Source organism: Panulirus ornatus, chromosome 68, assembly GCF_036320965.1.
Source record: "Panulirus ornatus isolate Po-2019 chromosome 68, ASM3632096v1, whole genome shotgun sequence".
In the NCBI taxonomy this organism is placed as follows: domain Eukaryota; kingdom Metazoa; phylum Arthropoda; class Malacostraca; order Decapoda; family Palinuridae; genus Panulirus; species Panulirus ornatus.
In genome coordinates, this window is record NC_092291.1 from 6,411,159 (window position 1) to 6,426,280 (window position 15,122).

General features: G+C 39.3%; 2 protein-coding genes across 6 annotated transcripts in view; one reads left to right on the top strand and one right to left on the bottom strand.

Moving 5' to 3' along the window:
- l(1)G0020 (RNA cytidine acetyltransferase l(1)G0020) overlaps positions 1 to 7,369 on the bottom strand; it is a 62,139-nt gene extending 54,770 nt beyond the window's left edge. For 2 of the 4 annotated variants that reach the window (XM_071659656.1, XM_071659653.1), the window contains exons 1-3: positions 7,119 to 7,314; positions 4,057 to 4,203; positions 1,397 to 1,657 (exon numbers count right to left, since the gene is read on the bottom strand). In XM_071659656.1, the coding sequence (XP_071515757.1) occupies positions 1,397 to 1,657; positions 4,057 to 4,164 (369 nt within the window). In that variant the 5' untranslated portion in view covers positions 4,165 to 4,203; positions 7,119 to 7,314. Of the gene's footprint in view, positions 1 to 1,396; positions 1,658 to 4,056; positions 4,204 to 7,044 lie in introns of all 4 variants that reach the window. The other 2 variants (XM_071659654.1, XM_071659655.1) reach the window with 2 other exon arrangements.
- A 193-nt stretch (positions 7,370 to 7,562) lies between these two features.
- The window catches only part of Tcs3 (Probable tRNA N6-adenosine threonylcarbamoyltransferase Tcs3), a 40,522-nt gene continuing 32,962 nt past the window's right edge, over positions 7,563 to 15,122 (top strand). The window contains exon 1 of one of the 2 annotated variants that reach the window (XM_071659808.1): positions 7,563 to 7,663. The gene's annotated coding sequence lies outside the window, so the exon portion shown is untranslated. Of the gene's footprint in view, positions 7,664 to 7,792; positions 7,911 to 15,122 lie in introns of those variants that run through there. The other variant, XM_071659809.1, reaches the window with a different exon arrangement.

Below are 15,122 nucleotides of genomic sequence, written 5' to 3' on the forward strand. Positions count from 1 at the left end.
GGTTGCTTGTTTAGCATTTGCCAAGTCACTGAAGCGCAAATATATCAGACAATGTGGTGTATGCTGAGAAAGGGAGGACTCAATAGTATCAAGTTGAATGTGAGGAAGAGCTGAGCTTTTTAGTTCTGAATGGAAGCTGGTGAATGGTTATGAGGCAAATTGAGTGGGATGGAGATGGTGAGGTTGCAGAGAATTGGGTGCTGAGCATGTTGAGGTGGAAATGTGTTGTTAGTATTTTTGTATCACTGAGCAGGTGGTGCTAGGCATATCATGCACTTCACAAGCATTTTCAGGCATATTTTGAGAATCTTATTTGTGTAAGTTCTTGTCACAAAGACAGATGATTACTTATGGTTTTATATAAGGAACTTCTCTTATCTTGTAAGAGTGACACAGCAACAAAATCTATTATGTATCATAAGGGCAGAGATCTTTTACAGACATCCTTGATGTCTCCACATATGCTTTCCATTATAAGTTTAAGCTGTAGTGTTTGGAAACAATGCATCTAATGCCAATGGCCATTAATTTTTGCAATAGAGGCACAAGTGGCAGTCCCCAAATAAGTCAACTGCCTCCTAAGGGTTAAAGGTTAACCAGTGCCAATACTCCATCAAAATAAGATTCTGGACATTCACTCATCAAAATAATTTATGTATAGTATTCAACATGATTTTAGTATATGTTTGAATGGGGATGACCAGGAGAAAGTTGAGTGCTTAAGGTACCTGAGAGGGAACATGGCAGCATATGGAATGATAAGGGTTAAAGTGAGTCAAAGGGTGGGAGAGGAAGGTTAGGGTTCTGGCAGGGAAAAGGTTATGGAAATGAAATGTCTGAGGACAATGTATGGTGTGAGGCAGACTGATCAAGTAATGAGAGACAGTTCACGAAAAAATGTTGTAGTTAACACATTATGATGGAGAGAGCTCGTTAGCATGCATTCAAATGGTTCAGACATATAGATACAATAACAAAAAAAAATAAAAATGCTATGAGAGACTAAGTGTTAGAAGGGAAAGGAGCAAAAGGCATAGGAAGACCAAAATGTGGATGGAAACATAAAATTTAAGGTACCAAGGGTACCAGGGCCAGAACATTCAGGAGGATGAGAGGCTTGCATTGGACAGAATAAGTAGAGTGATAGGGGAGATCAATATGCTCTTAACAGGTTGAATTAAGGTATATGAATGGTTAAAATAAATGATGAAATAGTCTGTGGGGCCTGCCTGTGGATGGTGAGTTCTAGTTTCAGGACATCAAACATGCCATCTAGAGAATGGATTTTGCAAATGAGGAACAGTTCATTTGTTCCTAATGCTATCTCACTAAGTCAAGAGAAACAATTAGGTACAAAGAAACTATATGTCAAATACATAAAACATTTCAGGATTACCTGTAGTACACACATCTTGTAAGTATTCCCAAGGATTCTGTGGGTCTCCTTGTAGTAACAGTACCTAATATCTGTCATGGACACAAACATTTCAAAGGGATCATCCTCACTGATTTCTGCCTGCCCAGACCTCATTCTGGCTTTTATCTGCTTCATTCTTTTCTTCCGATGTGATGAGAAAGTTAACTCCTTCTTGTAGCACCATAGGACATTGGCCTGCTTCAGGGATGACTTGGACAACATATGGTGCAAAAACACAACCTAGTTTCATGAAGAAAATTCCAATACATCAATAAAATATCAGAAGGACAAAGTGTACAGACCCTGTTGTAAATAATCCCGTTACAGATAATGAAAGTCATATGAAAAATGGAATAAAGTTATTAAACAAACTTTATAATTCTGCTTCCATTTACATGGAGTAGATCAAGGATATAGAAACTTTAAGCTCAAACATATCCTTGACTTGTGTCTTTTGTGCTGAAGCTCAGGTCACCCAGATAATCATGGTGCTTCTTGAATATTTGCTCTGCACAGCTCTTTCCTTCACACCTTTAACCATACTATGTCATATGTGTTTCATCAACTTCTTACATACACCCTACATAGTCAAGCTATCTTGGCAAGTGTTCATTGATGCATCACCTTAATGATTTCTTCACACCATATCTTTATATCCTTAATCTATCTATTTGTTTAATTCCTACATTACCATATAAGTATTTCATAACACTACTATATCTTTGCCAAACAAAAAGTACCTCAGACATGTTGATGTAGACACTATTTCCTTCTGACTTATTACTGATAAAAAATGACATAAATAGTAGTAACAGAAATGAAACCCTGCTTTCATGGACTAACTGGGGGAAAATGCAGGCCATCTGAGCCAATTGCTGTCACATCCTATTAGAAATTTAAAGCTTTAACATGTGCACTGTAAACTGACCTTGGTCCAATGGAAATATAGTGTAGGTTCTCCTCCACAACCCCATAGCTGGAGGTGTTCAGGGAGTAGCAAAGACTAATCTAAATCAGAAGGAAACAGCTCCAAGGGTGGATTTGGAGTCATTTCAATCATCTGGTCAGAACTAAGAACACATGAGATGCTAGCTACTCTCCCCAATTCATGATGTTCAATTATTTTCAGCTCCTTGGCAATGAAGATGTGTTTTCAAGGCTTCTTAGCTTGTGTATCACTGATAGCACTCTTATCTACCATAATGTAATGAAAAACGACAAACATCTGTACAAAAAACAAAGCAATTGCATGAGAACACAGCCTCCAAGTTTATGTCTTGATCAAGCATGTGCTGATCTCAAGCTAGTGATGAAGCTAAGTAAGTCTTGTTTCATACTGAAATTTCTATCTAAATTATCTTTGTAGGAGCAAGGGTACAAAAATCAGCATTGGACCATTAAACAACTATAAATCAATGTAACACTACATGTATGTAAGCAAACAGAGCACCATATGCAAATGAAATAAAGATAAATGAGAACCGAGGTTACACAGAACAGTTCGTCACAAATTCTGATGCCCAGCATCCAAGACAAATACTGGGAGCTAGAGGACTGTTCCTTTACATTCAAAACTCAAACCAATGGGTCTTTACCATACCAGACTTAATGTGTGATATGTGAATTCCACAGAAGTTTCCATTAGATCCCCAAATTACCCTAATGGGGTATAAAAGATATGTCAGAAGCCAAACTCCAGCAAATTTAGAATGGAGCTTCACTACAGATGAGAATAATTCTCTTGGTATATAAGTCTTCTCCTCTTCTATTCAGATTATTCATCTGAAATTCTTAAGTACTCATTTTGATGGGAAAAAAATTTGCCTTGACTATCTTTTAAGAGATTAAGACTTTAATCAAGAATACATTCATGGAAACCAGACTTTTCAAGAAACCCATACAAGTTTCCCCTAAAGAATAATTTTTTTTTATGGTCTGCTGTAACACAAAACTAATTTGGACTTTTCAGGGTATCTAAAGTTATATCTTTACTTCAAATTTACTATGCAATGACAGAAAAACAAGAACTCATTGTGGAAACTATGAGATGACAAAATATGCCATTAAGAACCTAAATAAAGGCTACGAAAGCTTACTCAACTTTTTCTGTCACATAACCATTACCACAAGATTCCCATGCTGTTGCAAGAAACATTTCATCCACACAATACACAAAAATATTACTATCTAAAAATAGGACAGTCTCTTTCAAACCTAAAAGACAGACACAATTGTTTGAAGGGCAGTTTCATATGTGTGTCTATAAGAAAAAGCTAGAGTAAAAATCTGGCTTAAGGTACCTTATTTTCAGGAGAAAGAGAATAACCAGGGTCACAATGAAAAGCATTTTATTATTCCAAAATTTTCATTTCATCATTATGTCATTATCAGAGGTTTAAACAAAGAAACAGTATAAAACATTACAAACAATATAATGATAATTATTCAATAAAGTTTTGCTGAATAATCTTTATCATATCTTGTATTCTAATACTTCCCTGATTAGCTACTAAAGATGACTAAGATATGTCAAAACATTTTTAGAATAAAAAAAGCAGTTCATCATGATCCTGGTAATTCTCGTCTCTCCTGATAAGAAACAAATTTCACACAATCATTACATGTGTACATCACCATACCTGGTCACGACTTTTGTCTCCCACCACCACCACAAGAGTTCGGTGACCCAGAGCAGCTCCATTTTCAATAAGAATACGAATGCGATTGTCTACTTTCCGCTTCACCATCTTAACAGGTTTAAATCAAGCCTGGGACCATAGTGCACTCTGAAGAAAGAATATTCAGGGTATATATATCACCTTCAGCAGTTTTTGAATCACAAGCTTTTTAAAAAAAATAAAGATTATAACACTGTACAACAGAGTAAAGTGGTATGTCTTGGCTAAGATGATTACTTTAACACTGAGTACAAAAAGGAACAACAGTAAAACATTTCCTTAACCCTAAGGCTTTCAAAATACCATGAATCTACATGATTACATTCAATATTTGTAAATATGTACTGAGAGAGGTGAGGATGCAGTCTGAAGGGGACAAGGTGGCCTGGGAAGTGAGTCAGTTATTGTTTGCTCACAGATTTGAGAGAGAAACTGCAAAAGCTGGTGACTGAGTTCAGTAGAGTGTGTGAGAGGAAGAAGTTGAGAGTAAATGTGAATAAAAGCAAGGTTATTAGGCTTAACATGGTAGATGGACAGATTGAGTTTGAATGGGGAAAATTTGGAGGAAGTGAAGTGTTTTAGGTTCCTGGGAGTAAACATGGTTGCAAATGGAACCATGGAAGTAGAAGTGGAGGCGAGTCATATGGCAAGTGAGGGGGCATAGGTTTTAAGGGCATTGAAGAATGTTTGGAAAGTGAGGTCACTATCTGGAAGGGCAAAAATGGGTATGTTTGAAGGTATAGTAGTCCTAATGATGTATGGATGGAAGGCATGGGCCACAGATAAAGATGTACAGATGTGATGGAAATTAAACGCCTAAGGACAATGTGTGGCATGAAGTGGTTTGATTAAGTAATAAAAGGGCAAGATAGAGGTGTGGCAATAAAAGAGTATGGTTGATAGAGCTCAAAAGGGTGTGTTAAATTGGTTTAGAAATAATACATCTTTCAATATTACATACTCTGACAGCAAGGACTGTTATGGAGAAAACAGAAAATGTGGAGTTGTAAAAAAGTACAAGGCAAGCAAAAACCTTGTCTGCCTCTCCATAGATTTTCAAAGGCAATGTCACACTTACACTTTTAAACTTTTTCATCTCTCCTTTGGCCTTGATTACCATTTGTAGATGCCTAGCATTGGAATTGACATGGTTCCTTAAGTACTGTAGGTCCACAGAGTCTTGATCTCCTGAATGAGGAGAGGCACTGATGAGGAGTTGCAAGAAGCAGCTGCCTGATTGTGCATTCTGAGTGCCCAGTGCCCCTAGAAATCTCATGTGTACCCACACTTTCTCTCTTCCAAGCGGATGAAATACAGTGCCCAGAAGCAAAATTCTCAAAATGAAGTGGCAGACTAAGAGAGTAAAGAAAGAACATATTTTCCTCTAGATAGCTTGAGGCATGCTGAGACAGGTTGCTTGTGCTCATCCCGTTAGAAACACAAGTTTCAACTCTGAGTGCATCATTTACTTTGAACCTATGATTTACAGCAAATCATCTCCCATCCTACTCATATTCCGGACCGTTATGACCACTCTCCTTATATTCTGGATCTAGTTTTCTCCTCTAGTCTATCCCATTGTGAGTAAACAATATCAATCCCAACTGGTTCATCTGATCACACTCTTATAAATGTAGCTATTCAAAAGCACCTCCCCCTCCAGCAACTTCTAAGTGTAAATACTAGCACCTCAACAAAGCTGACTGGAATAAATGACATAACTTCTTTTCTGGCTTTTTTTAGGTTGCTTTTGGGATGCTTCTGTCTTCACCAAACGCATAGCAGAGGTTATTCTTGCAGGAATGGAAGCATTTATCCCCTCTTCCTCCCATACCACCGCATCAAATCCTTGGTACAACCATTCCTGTTCTGAGGCCATTCAGGCTCCCATTCTATCAGTAACACTTTGGTGTTTGCTCTTGAGAACTGGCTGCTTGTGTGCCCCTACCACTAAGTGGACCACACAATATTTGGCAAGCTGCTGTATCACATGATTACCGTGTGGCCATTGGCAACTCAAGGGTGGGCAGTTTTGATTACTGCTTCTTTTCCTACACTTCAGAGCTTTCGAACTCTCAACTTTCTCATGTTTTTCCAAATATCTATGACTTGGTTCATTTCAAAAGACAGGTTTTTCACTTCCTCCAAAACTTGTAAACACTTTTCCTTTTTTTTTTCGTTCTCCCTTTCATTACTCTTTCTATAATTCCAATTAGGACTAGCCTTGATGTTGACTTTTGTCCATGACTGGAGCCTTCAACATAAAAAAGAAAAAAAAAAAGAAAAATTAGTTTCTGACATCAACCTGTTTGATAGCTGAAATCATGTTTTTCTGATGGTTTTCAAAATGTTTTATATAATTCTGACCTTCACTTCTATTGCAAATCTGTACATTTTAAGATAGTTCCCCCCTTATCCAATAAAGGAGGATCCCTAGAGGGAAGTAGGTTGAGGGAAATCACAGAAAGTAGTTATTTGCAATACAAATGAAGGTCAGAATCGTTCGAACGACAACAAAAACCATCGGATACACAATTTCACCAAAACCAACAAACTACAACAACTTTAACCTATCCAGGGCCTAAAGTAACCTGTGCACTGGCGTGCTTACCTTAATCAATCTCAGGGGACTCAAGAGATGGAGTCGTTGTGGTCTTTAGTCTCAAAATTGCATAAACCACTGATTCCAAGACTTAAGATCCCAAAATTCGCTGAATATCCGAAACATATATTACTAATAAACCTTTGCAGCGTGTTGTCTATGATAATATATGGGAGGCGGACAACGTATCATACAGCATGAAATAATAACAAGCAACTTAACTTCCATATTGCACAGGTAAACAGAATGTGATCATACAGGAACTAAAATCCCTCGCGTTAAGCATTAGAATTGCCGCCAATCGGCACATTCCCATTAGCTAGTTGGCAAAATAAATTTTAACTTACTAATACCAATCTGTCGTTTGATATATTGGATGTCGACTAGCCTACAACATACGTAAAATAAATGTTTCACTCACCGATGCAGACTAGTCGTTAAAATAACCACTGCCTTACTGGATTATTTACCTACGTTACTACAACAACCCATTTCCTAATAAGTTCACACTAAGATAATCTACTTTGAACTAAGCCGCTGCTTTGTCCTTTTTTTCCGATCTAAACTAATAGTAAAGTTGCTATATAAACACCACGTGCTTACACAAATCCACCCCTGCAGATCAGGAAATCCGGATTTGAATATATTTGTTTATATCATATATTCACGGGGCGGAGGGTCGGGATTCCTCGTCGGCTTTTTACGTATGGAAGGTATAAATGAAAATTGATTTCAGAGATATACTGACTTATATAAAGTGTTAAGATTGTATATTTAATACTAAAATGTACATATATATATTTTCATAGGCTTAATCATATATTCTATTTCACATTATATTAGATTTACATTATGTATAGAACCTAAAGGTAGTTTACTGTGGCAACTCATTCCCGAACATATGTAAACATATTTAAGGTGGTTCCTTAGCTTTGCTTTATAAGAAGTATATACCTAAGTTACAGGGTAAGTACATTTAAAGAAATAAGCATATTGAGTATTACTGGATCATATTCAGTGTGGGACCAAACCCAAAGGCGCTTAAGACAACCTAATTGAGCTACAAGGACAGGAGTTTGTTCAAGCTAGGTCGCCTCAGTACAACTGTTGCCGCCACAGTGTGGAATATTCATTTACGAACGGATGAGGTTGTAGCATTAGATTTTACAGTGTGGCAGAGAAGTCTAGTATAAGGCATTAGTGTGCGGCTCTGGTAAGCTAATACATCTAATTTTGTTATTGGTAAAGTTGTTAAGAGGCACCGAAAATATTGCAGATAGATATAATACAATTTCTTTTTCATTTGTTGAATGGAAAATACATTCCCTGTTATAGGACTGTTAGCAATAAAACTTCTAGCATATTATTGCAACTTTATCTTGCGTTAGTAAGACCTCATTTGCATTATGCGGTAGTTTGGGCTCCATACTAGGCAGTTGATATAGGTTGTTTAGATAGAGTACAAAGGCAAATGACAAAAATGATCCCTGGAATCAGAAACCTCATTTATGAAGAAAGGTTAGAAAGACTGAATTTATATTCACTTAAGAGGAGGAGGGCTAGAGGGGATATGATTGATGTCTTTAAATAGGTTAAGGGTATCAATAAAGGTAACATGAATAAAGTTCTTAGAATGGCGCCTCCGGATAGGACTAGAAATAGTGGATTTAAATTAGAAATTAATAGATTCATGTCAGATGTGGGTAAATATTGGTTCAGGAATACGGTAGTAGATGTGTGGAACAAGCTGCCGAGCACAGTGGTGGAAGCTAGGTCTGTAGGTAGCTTTAAACGAAAGTTAGATGTATTTATTGGTTCAGGTGGTTGGTTATAGGGTGGACTGACTCAGGAACTGTCTAGCATGGGCCAATTGGCCTCTTGCAGTGTCCTCGCTTATGTTCTTATGTAACATGTTTGGAGTAAGATTTTTTTTTTGTAAAATTATACATTTTATTAGAGAGAGCTATGAGGATATGGGGAATTGTTAGGTTGAAAAATGGTGAAACATGTTAAGAAGTTAGCAGAGTTTGTGAAAACCTTTCTTTGCTTCTAGCAGTTGAGAACGTTTTTTTATATAAATCATACATACTACATAGAGATGCTCTGTGCAAGGTATTAAGAGTATATGGTGCGGGAGGCAAGTTGTTAGAAGCAGTGAAAAGTTTTTATCAAGGCTGTAAGGCATGTGTACAAGTAGGAAGAGAGGAAAGTGATTGGTTCCCAGTGAATGTCGGTTTGTGGCAAGGATACGTGATGTCTCCATGGTTGTTTAATTTGTTCATGGATGGGGTTGTTAGGGAGGTGAATGCAAGATTTTTGGAGTGGGGGGGCAAGTATGCAGTCTTTTGTAGATGAGAGGGCTTGGGAAGTGAGTCAGTTGTTTGCTGATGATTCAGGTGAGAAACTGCAGAAGCTGGTGACTGAGTTTGGTAAAGTGTGTGAAAGAAGAAAGTTGAGAGTAAATTGAATAAGAGCAAGGTTATTAGGTTCATTCAGATTGAGGAATAAGTAAATTGGGAGGTGAGTTTGAATGGAGAAAAACTTGAGAAAGTGAAGTGTTTTAGATATCTGGGAGTGGATTTGGCAGTGGATGGAACCATGGAAGCAGAAGTGAATCACAGGGGGGAGGGGCGAAGGTTTTTGGAGCATTGAAGACTGTGTGGAAGGCGAGACTGTTATTTTTAAGAGCAAAAGTGGGTGTTTGAAGGAATAGTGGTTCCAACTATGTTATATGGTTGTGAGGCATGGGCTATAGATAGGGTTGTGCGGAGGAGGGTGCATGTGTTGGAAATGAGGTGTTTGAGGACAATATGTGGTGTGGGGTGGTTTGATCGAGTAAGTAATGAAAGGGTGAGAGAGATGTGTGGTAATGAAAAGAGTGTGGTTGAGAGAGCAGAAGAGGTTGCATTGAAATGGTTTGGTCACATGGAGAGAATGAGTGAGGAAAGATTGACAGAGAGGATAAATGTGTCAGAGGTGGAGGGAACGAGGAGAAGTGGGAGACCAAATTGGAGGTGGAGGGATGTAGTGAAAAAGATTTTGAGCGATTGGGGCCTGAACATGCAGGAGGGTGAAGGCATGCAAGGAATAGAGTTAATTGGAATGATGTGGTATACCGGGGTTGACGTGCTGTCAATGGAGTGAACCAGGGCATGTGAAGCATCTGGAGTAAACCATGGAAAGTTTTGTGGGGCCTGGATGTGGAAAGGGAGGTGTGCTTTTGGTGCATTACACATGACAGCTAGAGACTGAGTGTGAACGAATTTTGTCTTTGTTTTCCTTTCCTAGTGCTACCTCATGGGGGGGCAGGGGGATGATATTTCATGTGTGGCAGGGTGGCGATGGGAATGAATAAAGGCAGCAAGTGTGAATTATATACATGGGTATATATGTATATGTCTGGAAATCCTCCCCTCTCATTTTTTTTTTTAATTTTCCCAAAGAAGGAACAGAGAAGGGGGCCAGGTGAGGATATTCCCTCAAAGGCCCAGTCCTCTGTTCTTAACGCTACCTCGCTAATGCGGGAAATGGCGAATAGTTTGAAAGAAAAAAGAAAGAAAATATATATATATATATATATATATATATATATATATATATATATATATATATATATATATATATCTTTCTTTCTTTTAAACTATTCGCCATTTCCCGCGTTAGCGAGGTAGCGTTAAGAACAGAGGACTGGGCCTTTTTTGGAATATCCTCACCTGGCCCCACTCTGTTCCTTCATTTGGAAAATTAAAAAAAACGAGAGGGGAGGATTTCCAGCCCCCCACTCCCTCCCCTTTTAGTCGCCTTCTACGACACACAGGGAATACGTGGGAAGTATGTGTTTTGGAAGGAGGTAAATAAAGTACGCAAGACAAGGGAACAAATGGGAACTTCAGTGAAGGGGGCTGATGGGGAGGTGATAACAAGTAGTGGTGATGTGAGAAGATGGAGTGAGTATTTTGAAGGTTTGTTGAATGTGTTTGTTGATAGAGTGACAGATATAGGGTGTTTTGGTTGAGGTGGTGTGCAAAGTGAGAGGGTTAGGGAAATGATTTGGTAAACAGAGAAGAGGTAGTAAAAGCTTTGCGGAAGATGAAAGCCGGCAAGGCAGCGGGTTAGGATGGTATTGCAGTGGAATTTATTGAAAAAGGGGGTGACTGTATTGTTGACTGGTTGGTAAGGTTATTCATTGTATGTATGACTTATGGTGAGGTGCCTGAGGATTGGCCGAATGCTTGCATAGTGCCATTGTACAAAGGCAAAGGGGATAAAAGTGAGTGCTCAAATTACAGAGGTATACGTTTGTTGAGTATTCCTGGGAAATTATATGGGAGGGTATTGATTGAGAGGGTGAAAGCATGTACAGAGCATCAGATTGGGAAAGAGCAGTGTGGTTTCAGAAGTGGTAGAGGATGTGTGCATCAGGTGTTTGCTTTGAAGAATGTATGTGAGAAATACTTAGAAAAGCAAATGGATTTGTATGTAGCATTTATGGATCTGGAGAAGGCATATGGTAGAGTTGATAGAGTAGAGTTGATAGAGATGCTCTGTGGAAGGTATTATGAATATATGGTGTGTGAGGCAAGTTGTTTGAAGCAGTTAAAAGTTTTTATCAAGGATATAAGGCATGTGCACATGCAGGAAGAGAGGAAAGTGATTGGTTCTCAGTGAATGATGGTTTGCGGCAGGGCTTTGTGATGTCTCCATGGTTGTTTAATTTGTTTATGAATGGGGTTGTTAGGGAGGTGAATGCAAGAGTTTTGGAAAGAGGGGCAAGTATGCAGTCTATTGTGGATGAGAGAGCTTGGGAAGTGAGTCAGTTGTTGTTCGCTGATGATACAGCACTGGTGGCTGATTCATGTGAGAAACTGCAGAAGGTGGTGACTGAGTTTGGTAAAGTGTGTGAAAGAAGAAAGCTGAGAGTAGATGTGAATAATAGCAAGGTTTTTAGGTACAATAGAGTAGAGGGACAAGTCAATTGGGAGGTAAGTTTGAATGGAGAAAAACTGGAGGAAGTGAATTGTTTTAGATATCTGGGAGTGGATTTGGCAGCGGATGGAACCATGGAAGCAGTGAATCATAGGATGGGGGAGGGGGCAAAAGTTTTGGGAGCGATGAAGAATGTGTGGAAGTCGAGAACATTATCGTTGAAAGCAAAAATGGGTATGTTTGAAGGAATAGTGGTTCCAACAATGTTATATGGTTGCAAGGCGTGGCCTATAGATAGAGTTGTGCAGAGGAGGGTGGATGTGCTGGAAATGAGATGTTTGAGGAAAATATGTGGTGTGAGGTGGTTTGATCGAGTAAGTAATGATAGGGTAAGAGAGATGTGCGGTAATAAAAAAGGTGTGGTTGAGAAAGCAGAAGAGGGTGTTTTGAAATGGTTTGGTCACATGGAGAGAATGAGTGAGGAAAGATTGACCAAGAGGATATATGTGTTAGAGGTGAAGGGAACGAGGAGAGTGGGAGACCAAATTGGAGGTGGAAAGATGGAATGAAAAAGATTTTGAGTGATCGGAGCCTGAACATGCAGGAGGGTGAAAGGCGTGCAAGGAATAGAGTGAATTGGAACGACATGGTATACCGGGGTCGACGTGCTGTCAATGGATTGAACCAGGGCATGTGAAGTGTCTGGGGTAAACGATGGAAAGTTCTGTGGGGCCTGGATGTGGAAAGGAAGCTGTTGTTTCGGTGCATTATACATGACAGCTAGAGACTGAGTGTGAAAGAATGTAGCCTTTGTTGTCTTTTCCTAGTGCTACCTCGCGTACATGCGGGGGAGGGGATTGTTATTTCATGTGTGGCTGGGAGACGATGGGAATGAATAAAGGCTGACAGTATGACTTATGTACATGTGTATATATGTATATGTCTGTGTGCATATATATGTATGCATTGAGATGTATAGGTACGTATATTTGCGTGTGTGGATGTGTATGTATGTACATGTGTATGTGGGTTGGTTGGGCCATTCTTTAGTCTGCTTCCTTGCGCTAGCTCGCTAACGCGGGAGACAGCAAGAGTAAAATAAATAAATAATAAATATAATTATATATATATATATATATATATATATATATATATATATATATATATATATAGAGAGAGAGAGAGAGAGAGAGAGAGAGAGAGAGAGAGAGAGAGAGAGAGAAAACAAATGTGGCTTTTGTTGTCTTTTCCAAGCGCTACCTCGCGCACATGCGGGGGGGAGGGGTAGGGGGTTGTTATTTTGTGTGGTGGGATGGGGTGGCGATGGGAATGATTAAAGGCAGACTATGAATTATGTACGTGTGTATACATGTATATGTGTGTATATATATATATATATATATATATATATATATATATATATATATATATATATATATATATATGTATATGTTGAGATGTATAGGTATGTATGTTTGCATGTGTGAACGTGTATGTACATACGTGTGTATGTGATGGGCTGGGCCATTCTTTCGTCTGTTTCCTTGCGCTTCCTCGCTAACGCGGGAGACCGACAAGGTAAAATGAAAAAAAATATGTATACGTTAAAATTTATAGGTATGTATATGTGCGTGTGTGGACGTGTGCGGAAGTGAATCATAGGGTGGGGGAGGGGGCGAAAATCCTGGGAGCCTTGAAGAATGCGTGGAAGTCGAGAACATTATCTCGGAAAGCAAAAATGGGTATGTTTGAAGGAATAGTGGTTCCAACAATGTTGTATGGTTGCGAGGCGTGGGCTATGGATAGAGTTGTGCGCAGGAGGGTGGATGTGCTGGAAATGAGATGTTTGAGAACAATGTGTGGTGTGAGGTGGTTTGATCGAGTAAGTAACGTAAGGGTAAGAGAGATGTGTGGAAATAAAAAGAGCGTCTTTGAGAGAGCAGAAGAGGGTTTTGAAATGGTTTGGGCACATGGAGAGAATGAGTGAGGAAAGATTGACCAAGAGGATATATGTGTCGGAGGTGGAGGGAACGAGGAGAAGTGGGAGACCAAATTGGAGGTGGAAAGATGGAGTGAAAAAGATTTTGTGTGATCGTGGCCTGAACATGCAGGAGGGTGAAAGGAGGGCAAGGAATAGAGTGAATTGGATCGATGTGGTATACCGGAGTTGACGTGCTGTCAGTGGATTGAATCAGGGCATGTGAAGCGTCTGGGGTAAACCATGGAAAGCTGTGTAGGTATGTATATTTGCGTGTGTGGACGTATGTATATACATGTGTATGGGGGTGGGTTGGGCCATTTCTTTCGCCTGTTTCCTTGCGCTACCTCGCAAACGCGGGACACAGCGTTATATATATATATATATATATATATATATATATATATATATATATATATATATATATATATATATATATATATATATATATATGTCTGTGTGTATATATATGTATATGTTGAGATGTATAGGTATGTATATCTGCGTGTGTGGACATGTATGTATATACATGTGTATGTGGGTGGGTTGGGCCATTCTTTCGTCTGTTTGCTTGCGCTTCCTCGCTAACGCGGGAGACCGACAAAGTAAAATAAAAAATAATATGTATACGTTAAAATGTATAGGTATGTATATGTGCGTGTGAGGACGTATATATATATATATATATATATATATATATATATATATATATATATATATATATTATTTTTTTATTATACTTTGTCGCTGTCTCCCGCGTTTGCGAGGTAGCGCAAGGAAACAGACGAAAGAAATGGCCCAACCCCCCCCATACACATGTATATACATACGTCCACACACGCAAATATACATACCTACACAGCTTTCCATGGCTTACCCCAGACGCCCCACACGCCCCGATTCAATCCACCGACAGCACGTCAACCCCGGTATACCACATCGCTCCAATTCACTCTATTCCTTGCCCTCCTTTCACCCTCCTGCATGTTCAGGCCCCGATCACACAAAATCTTTTTCACTCCATCTTTCCACCTCCAATTTGGTCTCCCTCTTCTCCTCGTTCCCTCCACCTCCGACACATATATCCTCTTGGTCAATCTTTCCTCACTCATTCTCTCCATGTGGCCAAACCACTTCAAAACACCCTCTTCTGCTCTCTCAACCACGCTCTTTTTATTTCCACACATCTCTCTTACCCTTACGTTACTCACTCGATCAAACCACCTCACACCACACATTGTCCTCAAACATCTCATTTCCAGCACATCCATCCTCCTGCGCACAACTCTATCCATAGCCCACGCCTCGCAACCATACAACATTGTTGGAACCACTATTCCTTCAAACATACCCATTTTTGCTTTCCGAGATAATGTTCTCGACTTCCACACATTCTTCAAGGCCCCCAGAATTTTCGCCCCCTCCCCCACCCTATGATCCACTTCCGCTTCCATGGTTCCATCCGCTGCCAGATCCACTCCCAGATATCTAAAACACTTCACTTCCTCCAGTTTTTCTCCA